Raw genomic sequence first — 18337 nt, 5'->3', positions numbered from 1 at the left:
TTATTGTTCCACAAAAATTTGGAAAGAAGGGAGTCCATTTTAAAAATAAATAAATGGAAGGAATGCGAACTAGGATCACTGAAAAGAAATCTAGCATAATCTAGCACAATTGGAGTGATCATCATCTTGATAGAACCAAGGCGTCCCCACCAAGAAAGAAAAAGAGGATTCCAGAAGGAAAAAAGTTTGGAAATACGGTCAAGACCGTCTTTCATATTTATTTTGACCAAATCCAAAATGGAGTTAGGGAACCATATACCTAGGAATTTAATTCTTGAACTGTTCAAACGAAATCGATTTAAGTCATAGTGTTGCTTAGGGCAAAATTTGGTAATGGGAAGGATTCCCATCTTGTCAGAATTGATTTTATAGCCTGACACCGCTGAAAAATCAGAGAATTCTTGTAATAACGGGGGGGATAGAAGTTTCTGAGTTTGATATAAAAAGTAAGATATCATCTGCATATTCAGAAAGCTTCAAGTGTTGATCTCCTTATAAGAACCCAGAGATAGAAGTATTATGATGGATATGAGTTAGAAAGGTTTCAAGGGATAAGATAAATAGAAGAGGAGATAGGGGGCAACCTTGACGAACACCACGATGAAGTGACAAACGTTGTGAAATGAGGCCATCAACTATGGTAGAAGCAGTAGGTGTCGTGTAAAGTAATGAGACAAGGGAAATTAATTTAGGACCAAAACCATGCCAGCGAAGTGCTTTAAATAAAAAAGACCAGTCTACCCTATCAAAAGCTTTTTGTGCATCGATAGATATCGCAGCTAGAGAATAGGATAAAGTAGATGCCTTATTCAAAACATTAAAAAATATCCGAGAGTTATTAAAGTTTTTCTGCCTTTGACGAAACCACACTGTTCTGGACCAATTAAATGTGGTAGGAGAGATTCAAGACATAATGCCAGTAGTTTAGCGAAAATGTTTATAATCTACATTTATCAAGGATATAGGGCGATAATTCTTGCAAAATTTAGGATCTTTGCCTTCTTTATGGATGAGACATATAGAGGCCTCCAGGAAGGTACCACTTGCCTTACCATCAATGCAAAAATATTGAAAGAGTTTGAAGATTTTTGGGAGCTACAAATTTGAAAAATGCAAGCAAAATTCTACTGAAAATCCATCAGGAACAGAGGATTTGTTTTTCTTTAGGGAATTCAGAGAGCTATAAATTTCCTGGATCGATAGGTCCATATCTAGGGGGGTAAAGTCAAGTCAAGAAGAAGGGGGAGCAATACTGCTAAGATGAGTATCAATAAGAGCATCCGATGTGGGTGTTTCTGGAGTATATACATTTTTAAAATTACATTTGTAAATTCATCTAGAATGTCCTGATCTTTCAAAAGATGTTTTCCATCTGCTAACTGAATGGAGTCTATCAACACCCTCTCCTTCCTAGACTTGAGATAGTTAGCTAGGAGTGATCCAACTTTGTTTCGGCCACCATAATAATGGCTACTGTTTCGAAGCAGAATTGAGGAGTAGAAGTTTTATTAAAATCTAGCTTTGCACGGACAAGCTTCTGCAAAGTGGAATCCGATGAGGAAGTATAAAATTGATGATCTGAGCCCCGAGTGGTGGCCTTAAAGGTGTCCCACACCAAAGCAGGAGATACAGAGGGAATTTCATTAAAAGAAAAGGATTCATCAGCAAAGGAAGTATAGGAGGAAGAAAAAACAGGATCCTGTAAAGGAAATTGTTAAATCTCCACCTAGAACATTTCGGCTGCAAACAGAGCGAATCAAAATCGGCAACCACCGGCGCATGATCTGAGCTCAAAATGGGTTCATTCGAAGAAGAAATTAGATTTTGAGTCACAGACTTAGAGAGGAAGATGTAATCTAATCGGGTCAGGGAACCATGTGAAGGTGACAAAAAGGAAAATTCTGTCTGATCTGGGTTACATAGTCTCAAAACCTCTACAAGATGCGTCTGCGTAATTGTATTGTGAAACTGTTTGTGAGTTTTGTGAGGGATAAAACGCACTTGGGATTTGCGGTCAATGACATACAGACCTGGTTACAATCACCTCCAAGGAGAATAAATTCATCTTTGTGTTGGATACACTTTTTTGTAATAGTAGGCCAGAAAGTATAATCCGGTTGAGTCAGACCATATATATTAAAGACAGTTAAAGAAATGTTGTTAATAAGAAGTTTAACCAAAATCCTTCTACCATCTGTGTCTGTGTCTTGCGCAATAACAGAGCATTTCAACTTTTTATGGCATAAAATAATTACACGATACTTCTTTGTATTCGTGGGAGAAACATGGACTGAACCTACCCAATCTCGTTTAAGCTTAAGAGCCTCAGTTTCTGTCAAATGAGTTTCTTTTAATAAGACTAGATCTGGATTGTAGGAGGCTAAATGTGAAATAATTCTTTGCCTCTTTATAGGATTAATAAAACATTTTACATTCCATGAAACAACTCTGAATGGAAGAAAATATCGTTATGTATCAAAGAGTATAATTAACAATAGTAAAAGAGCATAAGAAAATTATTAGGCAGAGCAAGGATGAAGAAAAAAGACAGAATAAGAGCCATAGGAAACAGACTGGAAAGGGAAACAAGAAAAGGAAAGAGGGAGGAAAAAAATACAATATGAGAGGACAGTACATGTCAAACATGAATTGATGACTGTAATACATACCTTTCAGAGAGTACAAAAAGGAATAAGGACTGGCGACAGACACTAAATACAGCATGACCAATGGAGGGAAACGCACCACGTCAGGAAGCCAAACAAACAAAATACGGGAATTTGGAGTAGATTAGATGTGCTGTAATAATAATAGAGGAAAAATATGTGACTTAAGAGAACAAAATAATCAGATAACCTGTAAATAAGGCCATCAACTATGGTAGAAGTATAAAAAGTAATGGTTAGAAGTAAGATAGCACTGACTATAGGATAAAAAGTCAAGTACTAAAAGAGGGACCATCAGTCTCCATGGAAGCCGCAGAGAGAGAATTGATTAATTTCTGAAGGTCCGCAGGCTCTTCAAAAGTAGATGTATGGTTTTGAAAAGTCACCTTGAACAAGCAGGGATGAAACCAGAGATATTGAGCGCCTAAAGTGCGTAAGGCTGGTCGTAGTTAAAGGAACTCTTTCCGCCTCTTGGCAATTACTGTAGAAACATCTTGGGATAAAAACAGTCTAGCTCCAGACCAAGATAGTTGTTTCTTAATCTTGGCTGCCTTTAGAACTTGTAGAAGGTCAGTAAATTGCAAGAATAAGAGTATCACACCACAAGGTTTCATGGGTGTTGAAGAATAAGATGGGCAGGGGCCTAATCTGTGAGCTCTTTGAATATTCAGAGACGTTGATGCAGGTAAATCCAGACGTTTCGGGAGAAAAGAAGAGAAAGACACTGGATGTCCTCCATCAATGCCCTCCGGAAGACCATATAAACGAAGGTTATTGCGTCTGTTCTTGTTTTGAAGGTCTTCCGCAGATTTCTTTAAGAGCTGAACATCCTACTCCAAAGATGAAATTCTTGTAGAAGCGGCCTGTACCTCACTAACTTGTTGTTCCACTATGGAAATTCTGGAATCAAGTGATAACCATTTAGTGCCCATGTCCTGCAAACGAGTATTGGATTCTTCTACAAATGATCTCAGTGCCTTTATCTCCTCCAAGATAATATCCAATGATACAGGAAGGATAGTCTTCGGTGGAGAAGGGGGATCCTGTTTAAATCGTTTTTTTTGCAGAAGAGGGCGACTGTAGTTTAGGTGGCAAATGCAAAAAGAACTATTGATGGACAGAATGCAGAACAATGTCAGACATTCACCCCAGTACAAAGATCTGGGCCTAAATCCATCGTTTTTTTGCTCACCATGCCATTCCAGTTTGGACCCAGCCATATGCAAATCAATCTTGACCCTGTGCCCAATGGGAACAGTCCAGCCCGAACTGCCAGGCCAGGTCCTCCCTGGACTGGAAACAAGCATCCTAGGACCGGTTTCGGGGTTTCACCCCTCTTCTGCCAGGATAGCTTGATTCCAGTGGCATGGAGAGCACGGGACTCACGTCTGAGCATACCCGTCCCACTCGGGGTGACAAATGTAAAAAGAACTATTGATGGACTGAATGCAGAACAATGTCATACATTCACCCCAGTACAGAGATCTGGGACTAAATCCATCGTTTTTTTGCTCACCATGCCATTCCAGTTTGGACCCAGCCATATGCAAATCAGTCTTGACCCTGTGCCCAATGGGAACAGTCCAGCCCGAACTGAAATCAAGCTATCCTGGCTGAAGAGGGGTGAAACCCCAAAACCGGTCCTAGGATGCATGTTTCCAGTCCAGGGAGGACCTAGCCTGGCAATGCGGGCTGGACTGCTCCCATTGGGCACAGGGTCAAGACTGATTTGCTTATGGCTGGGTCTAAGCTGGAATGGCATGGTGAGCAAAAAAACGATGGATTTTGAGCCAGATCTCTGTACTGGGGTGAATGTATGACATTGTTCTGCATTCTGTCCATCAATAGTTCTTTTTGCATTTGTAGTTTAGGTGGAGCACTGGGCGAAGAAACTGCCTTACTACAGGAGTATGCAAGTAACCCACCAAGGGGTTAGAGAAAGAAGACTCCGATATAGGCAAACCAGGAGATCGTTTTTGACTTGAATGCAATAGTTTTTTACTTCTGCCCATGTACCTGGGGAGGTACACAAGGCTAATTGAGCATTAAAAGCAATTTAAAGATACCCAAATGATGACTGTTCTCCTGAGAAAAAAGAACAATGGGCTTAGATGGAGTAGGCCTTTAAATGCAAACAAAGAAGACCAAAAATCTCAGTCAGCGATGAAAGTAAGGATTAGAAAGTCAGAAAATAATTACCTGAAGAAATAGCCAATGTTGTAGGCAGAAATTTTCAGTCAGGAAAATATTGAAAATGGTGGCCAGAGAATGACAGCAGAAGATTCAGGACGTCACATGGAGCTGCAAACCTCTAAATAAATTGCAGGGACATTCTTCAAGTCACCAGATGTTCGTCCCAAGAAGCATCCCGTTTTTATTAAGAAAAGCAGGTGAAAATAGCTTAAAAACTAACCGGTATCACCGACGCAGTGCGGAGCTCTGTATCAGGTGGCCATCTTGAATCGCGCCGTGCACCAGCCTCCCTTGTACTTCCTTTTTGAAGAACCTGGTTGCCCTTTTGAATGTAGAAATCATTTTGGGATAATGCAACTGTGTTGGTCTACTGTCACTCCCTGTGTAAAAAAAACAAAAAAACTATGCACAACACCTTCCCACCTGTCCCCTGTTAGGCCTCCAGCTTCCATATGGGAAAAACAGAAACTGCATTGCAAGGTATGGTAACACATTCATAGGGGATCGTGTCTAGATGCTTGGATGGATGCTCATGCTTGGGCTAAACTAAAACTTGTAGAGAGACTGCTTTCTGTATGGAGAAGCTTTTTGTGGTCCATCGCCTGCCTGTAGTAATTGTTACTTGTAAATGTGGGAGCACACAAACTAAGAACTGTAATAAAAGGAAAAGAAGCTCAGCATCGGCCTGCCTTGACCAATTCCATTGGCTTCCAGTCCTTAAACATAAAATGTGTAAGTTAATGTGCCATGCGCTCAGAGCACTTTATGGAAATGGCCCTACGCTATTGTTGAACAAAGTGAATTGCCACAAACATATACGGAACCTCAGATCAGCTAACAAGGCTTTGATGTCTTGTAAAAAAATAAAAAATCCCAGATGGAAGGCCGCCTTTTAACTTTTTAGCCTCCACTCATTAGAATAAGACCCCTTAGGATTTACTCACTGCGTCAAAGTTGCTGGTATTTTGAAAGAAATTGAAGACATGGCTATACTCACTTTAGGCCCACAGGTAAAACCAGTATTGATAATAGCCTAGCGCTGGGATATCCCACTGGGAATTAGTTACACACTTTACAAATACCCAATACAAGATCACCCAAACTGAGCTGATTTTTTTTTGTCTTTTCCCAATAATGCCCAGACATATGTCTTACCCCTGCTAAACCTCTGGCCCACAACCAATCGTATGTTACCTACCTTTTGCATGAACAATAATATTGACCTCATGGTAAAGCTTACTTTCAGTGCAGAAGCGGTGACTGTTTCAAAGCAGTTAGTATGGTGGTGTGGTCAGTTTTCCTCTCTGTTTCTTCTATAGAACTAGAGAAATCCAAAGAAGAAGAGAAAGACCTGGATGATAGAGGGAATCGCAATAAGCTGGGAGTGCGGGACCGCAGGCGGCCACGCGGAAAACGGAGATCCACTGGTGTCCCATTAACCACCAGAGACGTAAGAGTCCCATCTGATGCCTAAAGGCATAATATGATTATACGAGCAGTGCAGCCTTTTTACATGGCGAGCTTCTTACAATCTTTAGAACACCTCCATAATATGCATTTATGGTGTGAATGTCAGGGTAGTGCTGCAAGTGAGTACAAATTTCTTTCACTGTTCATAGGAGAAGGACTTGGATGTAAGATTTCAGTTGTCGAAGGGGTAGCGAAAACATGCGGATGTGGATGTGACCCTAGGCAAGAGATGTTGAGGGCAAATGTTTGTGGGGATACATGTTATAATCCGAATTAAAAAAAATATGTATTTGGATATTAGTTGATTTGGTATGAGCTGTGGAAATGGTGCGAATGTAGAAGATTTGACATGGACTAACGGAAATGTGGAGGATCTGCTTGTTAGGGTTCAAAAGTGATGCTACGTGAAGGTGACGATGCATATGTGGCTGGACTAGCTTTTAAGGTTTCATATGATTGCACTGCTTGCACGTAAAAGGGCAAATGTGGCAAAAAGTTTCAGATTAGAGTGCAAATATAGGAGGAAGTGAAGGGGCTGGGAGGTGTTTCATGTGAGAGTACATATTAGTCTGGCTGCATGTAAAGGTGCAGCTGCAGATGGGTTATATAGAAGGAGCTCGCATGCAAGGGTGCATATGTGATCGGGGAAGCTTCTAAGATTGCTAATGCCAGAGGATCTGTGTGTGACTATCAATCTAGTCGAAGATCCCGAGTGTCCGAATGCGTGAGTGAGTTTGCAGTGGACAGAGGCAGTGAGTGAACGTTTGCATTTATGACGTAAGTAGAATTTGAGAGAAAGGTAATTGAGTACAAACATGGGAGGTGTAGGACTGTACATTGACGGTATAAGTGTGGCACTTTGTTGACATGCCTGTCGTCCACTTCTACATTTGGTTTGTGTTGCTGTAGATACAGAACATTTTGCACATATGTCCTCTTGGTATGGAAAAAGTCCTCCGGGAAGCCTTTTTTGTAGGCTTTTAATTTATTTTGTTTGCCGTTTAGTAATCTTCACGTATTACTGATGGAGACCACCCCAATGTGCACTTTGTGAGAGACATACATGTGTAGTTTTTGTAGTGTGCTTAAGTCAACAGAAGGTTGGAGAGCATCTCACAGAGATAAGCAAATTGTGATTTCTGAATTGAGCTGTGATTGGCTAAAATTCGGTTTAGGAACCAAGAGCAGGCTTTAGAAGAGACGCTTGACTGTAGCTACTCGTTACCAATAATGCATCTTTAACGTGTATTTTCGGACGTTTTGGTTACAAGGATCAGGTGCTTGCAGAATGATGCTTTTTTTTAAATGAACTTCTAGATACTTTTTGAGGTAAAAACTTTTCAGATCTAAAAAGTTTTCAGATCTAAAAATTTATCAAAATCTAAAAAATGTATCAAAATCTAAACTTTTCAGATCTAAAAATTATTTGCAAAAATGTGAAAAATGTTACGGACCTGTCTATTTAATATTAATGATGCTTTCAGCAGTTCAAAAAACATATACAAACGTTCTCTAGATGTGCCATCAAGTGGTTTATCTAGAACCGATCCTAGTGGAGGCGCTGTAGCTTAGAAATGGAATGTTGCAGCTGAACACTGAAAGGGGAGACAAGCAGCAGTTATGCGAATCAACATCCAAGTAGATTTTGATGACCCTTCATACTGTGCGTACAGATTCGAATGACAGGCTTTTTCAGATGCTCTGTAAGTAGGGCTTTATCGTGATATTGGTTTTGGCACACGGCTTTGACTCGTGCATCTCTAACCGGATGTAACAAAAGCAGCCAGTGGCCGCTTTTGTTACATTGTTACGAGGGCACAAAGGATGTGAGCTGGGGTTGAAACCGGCCTTCAACAGATGTCATCGTATGACCTACAAGTGTGAAGTGTGTTCAGGCGGAAATGTGTTTTCACATATTTTGTACTACCAGTTATGAGATGGGGATCGGCATTCCTTGCAGGATAATTAGCCTATTAGTACACCATTTTTCATATTTGACATTAATCTAAAGCACGAAATTGTCAGATTGTAAGAACTGTTAAATAGAGCAGTATAGACAGTAGGGAAGGAAACTCCCGCCGTCTTACCTTTTGCTGTTGTTGAATGGATGCACCGCCCTGTTCTTACTCAATGGATGCTGATCTACATTGGTGTGGACTTTGTGTGCCTGAAAGATTGTATAAGAAATGTGTTTCTGAGGACCATGGCGATGATGCAGCCCAAGAGATGGTGCCTAGTATGCTGTAACAGTGCCTTCACAAACTCCAGTTTGGTCGTTTGCGTGGCATGGGGGTTAACTGAAGGAACCAGGAGAGCACTCCTTTCTTTGGGTCTTGAGGCTTCCAATATGGCCTGTTTTGCAGAGCCCTTGACACTTTTATAAGCTTCATGAGACCTAGTTAAGTTTTTGAACATAAGCTATCTTGGGGATGCTTTTAACAGTCCAGAAAACACGTGATATAAACAGTGTAAACATAAAGCATGGTTGGAAAACAGACTTTAACTAATAAAGAAAGTCCTGTTTTAGGAATGAGGTCCTAAATGCTTTTTATAAATCTTTTATGTGTAATGTTCACTAGAGTGATTGGTCCTGCTTGTGAATGTTGTACATTAATCTATGTTTTCATTGCAAATGGCCATTACTGTTATTTAAATAAAGTTTGTGCCTACGTTTACTAGAGCGATGATGATGGCTCTGAAGATGATGATGGAAACGAAGAGAGTGAAGGGAAGCAGGTGAGTGAAGTTTCTTCAACAGGTCCAGTCAGTGCCAGTAAGAGTGAGCATCACCCTAGCTATCCATGTTTTGAACTTGGCTGCGTGGTGGGCCTCTTTGTACTCCTTCAGGTCAGGACTGTGTGTCCTTGCTGGATGCCACCTCACCATTTCTGGTTCTGTCTTAACAGGATTAAACATTACATGAATAGCTCTTTTTTGATGGGGCAGATCCATTACTCCTCAATCTAGGGAGAGCCTCAACTCACTAAGCAGTTGAAACGCTACCTCTCTTCTAGTTGGTCCGCTCGCCTCCTCTGGCTCTCCTACTTGGGCTCAGCCCACTCACTCCTCACTGCAAAGGGCCACTTTTATCCTGGCTGGACAGGGCTTTCCTCTTTCCTGATAAGGCAGAGACACATGTATCCCACACAGAAAAGGCCACATCTCTCCGGGCTGAGTTGAGCCGCCTTTCTAGTTACTAGACAGGGGCATCTTTGTACTGATTGCACCGGGCCACGACTTGTCTGGTTGGGCATGGCAACCACAGATCTAAACTTTCTGCAGCTTTTCTCCTAGCAAGACAAGGCATCAGGACTCCGCCCTATGAACTGGCTCAGCATGAGTTTTCTCTAACTGGATTAACTGGTTCCTGGTCAGTTATGTGCATAGAGGCTTTAAGTATGCTTCTCAGTGAAGGACATGAAGCTTTTGTGAAAGGGTATTTTGTTTATCAGGGTTATTTTAATTGGTTTCTTTTCTCACAATGTGCTTCCCTGGCTGAGTGGCTCCAGCACTATGGTAAGTGACTTTGCTTCTAAGGCAACTATATACACAGTAAGAGAGCTGGTATACGTAGAGGGTCAGAGTAATTTTAGGCTTAATCTCTCAGTTTGTTTGATAATAAAGAAGAGTCTGTGCTGAGTATTGCAGAATGCCATGCAGAACGAGGGATCAAGAATATAAAGAGAGAAAGATATGCTACATGGAGTGATATAGTACAGTGTACTAGGATGAATTGTAGAGTTACTTTGTTAGGAAGGAGTGCCTAAATGCTTAATATACTGGTCCACAGTGTGGAGGAAGAAGAGGCTCAGTGAGTGAGATGAGTGAACCCACGTATGGGGGTTAAGTGATAGGAAGTTCAGGGTGCTTGGTTTGGATCAACTGTGAAGCTGTGGACATCTAAAGATGAAGTGCAAAGGGCATGAATGTAGAGTCCAGAAAGGCTCTCCATGAGTAACTTGAAGGGGCCTGAATTGTTAGGACTCTGGAGAGTTGAATTACAGAGGAACAGTCTAAAGTTGGTGTTGAGTGCTGAGGCAGAGCGACTCATGAAGTTAAGGGGGAAGACCGCCCAAATTGCTGAGGAAGGAGTGGCACCTGAGGGGTAAGGTGGCAGCCCAGTAAGAGTGCTAAGATGGAAGGGAATCCTGAGATGAAGACCGAAGAGTGCCCAGTTTGCAGGGGTCGGAGGGTCTCCTTTGGCCAAAGTGGGAAGGGAGTCAGTGCTGAGAATAATCTTGGTGGGAAGGTGTAAAGGGTAAAGCTTTGGAAGAGAAACACCCTGTTGTGTTGGAAATGCATGGTTAAGAAGGGCAAAGGAACACACATCTGTCCCATATCAGTACAATAAGAAACTGAATGGAGAAGGGAGAAGTGCTAGATTGGCGCTTGTTCTCTTCATGGTAGAAGAGCACAGTGTGTCTTACCATAACTTGTCCAATTTTCTCTCCCTTTGTTTCTTTAGGTGGATGAACTCGACTCAAGGTAAAAACTTACTTTCTGTAAGAGGATGGATGTATTGTGAAACTCGGATGGGTGTGTAAACATTTTGTGGGTGGATAGGATTTCTAGGTGACTCCATGTCACTGGTACATCTCACTGCTCATCCTGCACCATGTTCCTCATCCTGGCCTTTTATTTAATAACTAATTGTGTTCTACATATTTTGGACTGTTCCCTTTGGTTGCGTTAGCTAGATTAACTAACTCAAAACAGTGATTTAAAAGGAAATTCTATGTCATGGACATGGAGCCACCTTGGACACCTTAGGATTTGAATTGTAAGCTGTATGGGAATGACATGTCATGGGTATGAGGGTCTCCAATGTAGAGAATTGAATGAGATGTGCAAGTGAAAGGGCTGCATGGGTTATGGACAGGATCAATGCCCTGTGGAAGAGAGAATCTTATGCATTATGGGGAAGGTGTGTCCGTGATATAGCCTGGGAAGAAGCATCAGAACAGGGAGCAGTAAATGTGTTGAATTTGAGGGAAGGTAGATGTCAGACATAAGTGATAAATTCTACGTTTGAGGCATCTGTGACTGTAGATACACATGCTTAGCATAATCCCGCCACCTTATGTTGGGCTTAGATGTGTTTAAGTTGTTTTTGTTGGAACAAAATCTTTGGAGTCACAAGGTATAGTGACTCCTCCTCTTGCTGGTAATGTGCATGGCCATCAACTCAATTGTTTGATTGTTTTCTTCCGCCATTGAGTTTGGACGTGTATTCCTCTGCTTCGGTTTGACACCGTAGTCGTTTCTTCTTTCCAAACATTGCTGTCGGTATTGTTTTTGATCGTGACTGTTCCCTGTCTCCCTCATTGGTTCATGGGCGTTGACCTCTTCGGGGCTGCCCCACATAAGATCTCTTCGGTTCAGAAGACCTTCACCAGGTGACACAAGCTCACCCATTTGCTGCTGACGAGGGCACCTACTCTCATGAGGATAGCTCTGGTTCAGAGATAGAAATGCAGGAAATTACACCAGGGCATCCCGTGAGTACTTTGCTTCCTCCGCCTCCACCCTGACCACAGCATATCTCCACAAAGGGTCGGCTGCTTCCCTCTGATCAGCCAAAAACTATAGTTGGGCCACCACAGCCTTCGGGCCATTGTCGTCACCGACCGGCTACTTCTGACATGCCCTGCCTTGGTGCCGAAAAACAGCACAGGCTAGATGTTTCTGAACAGACTCCTACCTCGGAGTTGAGCCGACCAACAGGGCCAAAACCTTTGGCGCGTAACACCACTCCACCTCGGCGCCAAAACTACCAGACTCAGATCCGAAACCTTCAGCACTGAGGATACTGGCTTCGAAGACTTGAACGTTGGAGCTGAAATCACTCCCCTTTGGCAAACATGCACATATGTTCAAGCCTGTGGAACCAGTGCTTCAAAGGCTACAAGAGGAGATAGACTCAAGACAAAAGCATATCTTGATACATCCGGGCACTGATCATATCAGTACTAGACCGCCTCACTCGGGGGCACAGCCAGCCAAAAGGCAATTGTCATTGGAGGACCTTTTGGAAGTGCCAATACCACCAAAGCCCCGAAAGAAGGCGGACAAGGCCAGCACACATCAGCCCTCCACCAACATCTGCTGTGCACCACGCTTAGTCACCACCGCCTTCACTTATTCAACATATACTAGACTCACCAGGGGTTTTCATTCGCTTCTACACAGGGGACTGAGTTGAGGGAGACACGTTTTCCATACCACATTAAGATGAAACATGGGACTCATATGATGCGGAGCCACCTGCAGATAGACTCAGATCTGTACCCTGCTAAACACTTTTCTGATGACACTACCACCTACCATGACATAATAAGCAGAGCTGCCACCTTGCACAAGGTTCAGCTGCATACCGAGCCTTTAGAGGATGACTTTTTATTTGAAACCCTCTCCTCTAATCAGTGCCCGACAAAATATCTGCCAATGCTTAAAGGCATGCTATGTCACACCCCTGATATCGTCAACAACTCTGTTAGGTCGAGGGTCATCACACCCAGGGTTGACAAAAATTATAAAGTGTCATGCAGAGACCCTACATACATAATAGGGTAACTCCCACCTTACTCATTTGCCACAGCATGTAACAGGGCTAACTCTTAAACATCTTTGAGGCACCCCACCAAATAAAGAAAGTAAAAAGATAGATGCCGCAGGCATGAGGGTGGCTGCCCAGTCAGCCAACCATTGGAGGATTGCTAACTCCATTGTCCTCCTATCCCACTACAATATGGCCCACTGGGACGAAATGGAGGATATCCTCCAATATCTCTCAGAGGAGCACAAAAAACAGGCATACCTCTGAAAGAAAGCTAATTTCCAATACCACAATTCGCTGTGCCCTTGATGCAGTTGACACCGCAGCTAGAGGAACAAATTCTAGTGTCCTCCTTAGGAGACATGCCTGGCTTAGTGTGTCAGATTTTAAATGTGAGGATCACCAAAACCTCTTAACCCTTCGCTTTGACCGGGCAAACCTCTTTGGTCCCCAGGTCGACTCTCTTTTGGATAAATATAAAAGAATAATGAGACGACCAGTGCCGGAGGGTGTTGCAAACACCATCGCAACGTGGTTCCTTTCGCCGCTCCTCCTCTTGTGGGGGAGCCAAGACCACCTGCCCTAAAACCCCCACCTCTTACCAGCGTCCCCAGTCCCAGACTACCTCACCCAGGGCATACTACAGGGGCTCCTATAGGGGCAGTAATTCCAAGGGTGGTTTCCGCCACCATCACCATACCCTGACTTACCAACCACACAACAGAGGTTGGCGGTGGCTAAAACAGTTATTTGCTGCCTGGCAGAACATCACCTCCCAGTGGATGTTGGATATTATCCAACATGATTATTGTCTGGAGCTCACTTCCACACCTCCAAACATTCCACCGCACAAACAGAAACTTAAACCACAACATCAACAGTTGCAGAGAGGAAGTTCAGGCACTCCTCAAAAAAGGGGCCATAGAGTCAGTGCCATTAAACCAGCAAGGCTCTGGAGTCTATTCGCTCTACTTCCTTACTTCCAAAAAGGATGGGTCTTGAGACCAATCTTGGACCTCAAACCCTAAACGAATATATTCTCTCAGACAACTTTCATATAGTCACTCTTCAAGATGTAATTCTGTTACTACAACAGGGCCACTTCATGGCCGCACTCCACCTATTTCCACATACTTATTCACCCAGTGCCTCGCCGATAGCTCAAGTTCGTAATGAACGGACAGCACTTACAATTAAATTGAGCTTCCCTTGGGGGTCATAACCGCCTCCAGGGATTTCCCCAAATGTCTCGCATTGTTAGCTGCTCACCTCCGCAATCATAACAAACACGTTTTTCCATATTTAGACGATTGGCTCATCAAAAGCGCAATTCATCAGAAGTGCTTCTTACACACTAAGGCCACCATAAACCTACTTCATCAACTAGGTTTCACTATTTTTGCAGTCAAGTCCCACCTCCAACCCCTTCAAACACAACCCTCCCTAAGAGTCATCCTCTACTCACAGCAGGGGATAGTTTAACCCAATGCCACCCGGATTCAGTCCTTCCAAGGGCTCATTCCCAATTCCAGTCTCATTAGCAGATAACAGTGAGCACAGTTGTACGTCTCCTCGATGCGTTGGCTTCATGCATAGCCATATTAACTCATGCCAGACTCAACATGCGTCTGCTGCAAGAGTGCTTAGCGCACCAATGAACTCAAGTAGTGAGTAAATGGGAAGATCAAGTGTTGCTTGTCTGTCAAGTTTGCCACACTCTGCCGTTCCTACACCTAGTTCCGCAGAGAGCCATTACAACGGTCTTCTCCCTCAGGGGTTGGGGAGCACACTCGCAAGATTTCACTATCAATCACTTGGAGTTGCATCTAGCACTCAGAGCCTACTGTTTCACAAGGTAGTCCTCATCAAAACGGACAACATGTCTGCCATGTATTATCTGCAAAAGCAGAGGGGTGGTCTCCTCCACTCTCTCAGCTTGCCCTGAACATCTGGAGGTGGGCTCTATGATACAACATCCACCTGTTGGTGGAGTACCTCCCGGGAGTGGTTAACAACTTTTCAGACCTCCTCAAGAGAAGATGCCAATAAGTACACGGGTGGGAGCTTCACCCGCAAGTCCTCCTTCCATTCTTTCTGGCGTTGGGGTCACCGAGAAATGGACCTTTTCACCACAGCAGGAAGCACCAAATGTCCAAACTTCTCATCCAGGTTCTCACTGCCCAAGGGCAACACACTCTGGTGGAATTGGTGCGGGATATTTGCTTACGCTTTTCCACCTCTCCCACAGCTTCCGTTTGTGGCTCGCAAACTTAAACCGATATCTCTCACCCTCATCCTAGTGGCTCCCTTATGGGCAACCATGGTTCACCACAGTCCTTGAATTCTCAGTAGTTCCCGAGGAGGTACTGCCGAACAGGCAGGACCTTCTCATACAAAACCATGAACAAATCAGACACCCAGACCCCAGGTCCCTCAACCTTGCAATCAGTCTTCTGAAGTGCTAGAGTTTTCTTCTTTAAATCTACGACTTCCTTGTATGGACATTCTCAAAGAAGCATGCAGACCCATTACTCGTGCCTGGTATTGTGCAAAGTGGAAAAGATTTTTCACTATTGTTATTCCAAACACATTGATCCCTTAGAAGTTATTTATTTCCTTTACATACCTCCGGTATAGCTATTACATCTGAAAGGCTGCACCTAGCGGCAGTAGCTGCATATCTACAAAACAGACAACACACTTCCATATTCAGGATTCCAGTCATTAGTCTTCCTGGTCATTCCTAGTAGGTACCGCCATCCCCCACTTGGAATGTTAACATTGTATAAATAAGATTAATGGGCCATCCATTCGAGCCCCTCTACTCCTGCCCCCTTCAGTTTTTATCCTGGAATGTAACATTCTTAGTTGCTATCACTTCACTCAGACTTTTCAGTGAGCCTCATGCATTAACTGTGGAAGAACCCTTCTTCCCACTTCTAAAGGAGGCTACTACTCTGTACTAGTCCTAAATTTCTTCTAAAGGTGGTGTCTCAGTTCCACCTTAATCAATCTATCCAATTGCCAGTTTTTTTCCCCCCAACCTGACTCAGTTGCGGAAAGGGCTCTATACACCTTAAATGTAAAACAAGCCCTCATGTATTCTATTGATACAACCAAATCATTTAGAGAAACACAACAACTCTGTGCTACCTTTTCACAACTACACAAAGGAAGGGCCATTTCTAAATCGGGCATTGCACGATGGATTGTCAAATGCATCTAAACATCCAATGCTAAAGCTAAAAGCCCTTAACCTATGCCTCCTAGAGCTCACTCCACTCGTAAAAAAGGAGCTGCAATATGGCCTTCCTAGGAAATATGCCTATGGCTGCCATATGTAAAGCAGCTACATGGTCTGCACTGCATACATTTACAAAACATTACTTTGTAGATGTGCTAGCCCATCAACAAGCTATTGTGGGCCAAGCAGTTCTACGTACACTATTTCAAACAACTGTCACCCCACAGGTTAACCACTGCTTATAGAGGAGGACTGTTTTTCAGTCTATGCTAAGCATGTGTATCTACAGCTACACATGCCTCGAACGGAAAATGTTACTTTCCCAGTAAGCATCTGTTCGTGGAATGTAGTACGGTAGTTTCACATGCGCCCACCCTCCTCTCCCAGACACCTGTTTGTTGCAGTTACGTTTCTAGGTTCTTGCAAATTCCTTTCGCTTGGGCATCTCACTCTACTACGCTACACTTCACATTCCATTCTCACCCGCCTTGCAGAAAATAATCTAACAATGGCGTTATGACATGCGCATTAGCAGCCAGAGGAGTAGTCACTATGCCTCGAAATACTTTCTTCAAAGAAAAACAACTTTCACACATCCGAGCCCAACACTAAACGGTGGGATTATGCTAAGCATGTGAATTTACAGCACTACATGCCACAAACAGATGCGTAGGTGAGAGCTGCTAAGAGGTGAAATATTTGCAACATAAAGCAGTTTCACCAGTATGCGAAAGGTTGACAGTGTCTGGGAAAATGTGGGCAGGTGATTGTTTGGGATATGAAGGAAAAGTGTCAGACTGTGGTAGTAGGGAGGTGTCTAGATCATTTTAGGTGTGACTGTAGGGAAATGTGGGGATGTGTCTGGCATATTAGAAGTTGGATGTCTGGGTTGTGGTCTGAAGGGATTGGCTGACATGACACAGACCAATGTGAATATGTTATTAAGGAAGCTGAAAGAAACATATGAGAAAATAAAAGAAAGGATTGTGAGATAAGGGATGAGAGAGACCTGCAATATTGGATGATCTCTCTGCAAGACTTGAAAGGAACTGGGCTGTGGTTTGGGTCGGGTAAATGGAGAGATATGGATTGGGAATTACCAGAATGTTAGTTACTCAAACATTTGTTTTCCCAGGGGAGAGTCTGTTTCTAATGACCATGTGTTAGGCAGAGCAACTCGGAATCCCCGAACTCCCAGTTCCATTGCAGCACTTCTGGGACCAAAGGAGCCTGAGAAGAAGGACTTCAAACAGGTGAGTGAATGTGAAAAAAGTTGTAGATTAGAGAGGAGTGTTTAGCTCTTAAGGGGCGTAACAGGTGTAATGTAATTTCTGATAGAGACTTTTAGCTGACGATTCCTCACTTTTTGAATATTCCCCAGGAATCAGACTGGATCCAAAAACTTTTCAGCAGTATCTCTGCACGCCTGTAGGTGGCGCCACTCATTTCGCTCCAGAAATGTGAGGAGCTTGTATAGATGCCTCTCCCACATATTGACGTCAGTATCTTTCTTTCAGCGCCAACAGACGCAGATCCGATGCTGCCTCTCTTTGGTTTGAGAGCCCTCTTTAGTTAAAGAAATTGTAAAACATTGTGCAAGGGAAATATCACATCCTAAAACAGGTTTTAAATCCTGTAGGGACTGTCGCCAAAAAATGTCTGTGACAGACCCTCATCAGGTTTGCCTGGGGTAAAGCCACACCTCTAATGCCTGCAGCAACTGTGTGTTGGTGAGCCCAAAGGGCATGCGAGACCACAAGGCAAAGTTTTACACCACCCAGCACTGGAAAACACTGAGACGGGACCACTCCCAGTCGAGATTTCTGTCCTGTTCCAGATCCAGAAATCATAAGAGTTGTTCGAGGGGTCAGTCTTCATCTTGATCAACGTCATTGTAAAAAGCACAAGAAATCTAAGCGGAACTCTGCCCCTTCCCGCCACACTCTATCTCTTTCTCTCTCTCCTGAGATGGCTCATGGGTGGCGCCTTCTTGATTTTGTTCCCAAAGTGGATTGCCTATCGTGCAACAGAGTTCTGCAAAGCTCTCATTCTTTGGATCATTGCTGACTCCTTCTGGCACTCCTTCAGGCCCTATGGATCAGCAGGCCCTCCATCCGGAATAACGCCAGTGGGGTTTGCCCTCTGTGCCAGTTGGACCCTCTAATTCCTGCACGGGCCGCCTCAGGCTTCAGTTCTGACTCCATCTCC

General features: G+C 43.4%; 1 protein-coding gene across 2 annotated transcripts in view; it reads left to right on the top strand.

Annotated features, from left to right (window-relative positions):
* Nucleotides 1–18337, top strand: part of LOC146857829 (protein phosphatase 1 regulatory subunit 12A-like) — a 600392-nt gene that overhangs the window by 512548 nt on the left and 69507 nt on the right. For both annotated transcript variants that reach the window (XM_085648504.1, XM_085648505.1), the window contains exons 18-21: nucleotides 6179–6309; nucleotides 9009–9065; nucleotides 10795–10814; nucleotides 17265–17382. In XM_085648504.1, coding sequence (XP_085504630.1) covers nucleotides 6179–6309; nucleotides 9009–9065; nucleotides 10795–10814; nucleotides 17265–17382 — 326 coding nt within the window. The remainder of the gene's footprint in view (nucleotides 1–6178; nucleotides 6310–9008; nucleotides 9066–10794; nucleotides 10815–17264; nucleotides 17383–18337) is intronic.

Source organism: Triturus cristatus, chromosome 3_2 (genome assembly GCF_964204655.1).
Source record: "Triturus cristatus chromosome 3_2, aTriCri1.1, whole genome shotgun sequence".
Lineage (NCBI taxonomy): Eukaryota > Metazoa > Chordata > Amphibia > Caudata > Salamandridae > Triturus > Triturus cristatus.
Note: the sequence above shows the minus strand (reverse complement) of the source record. Positions and strands in the feature narration are given on the sequence as shown.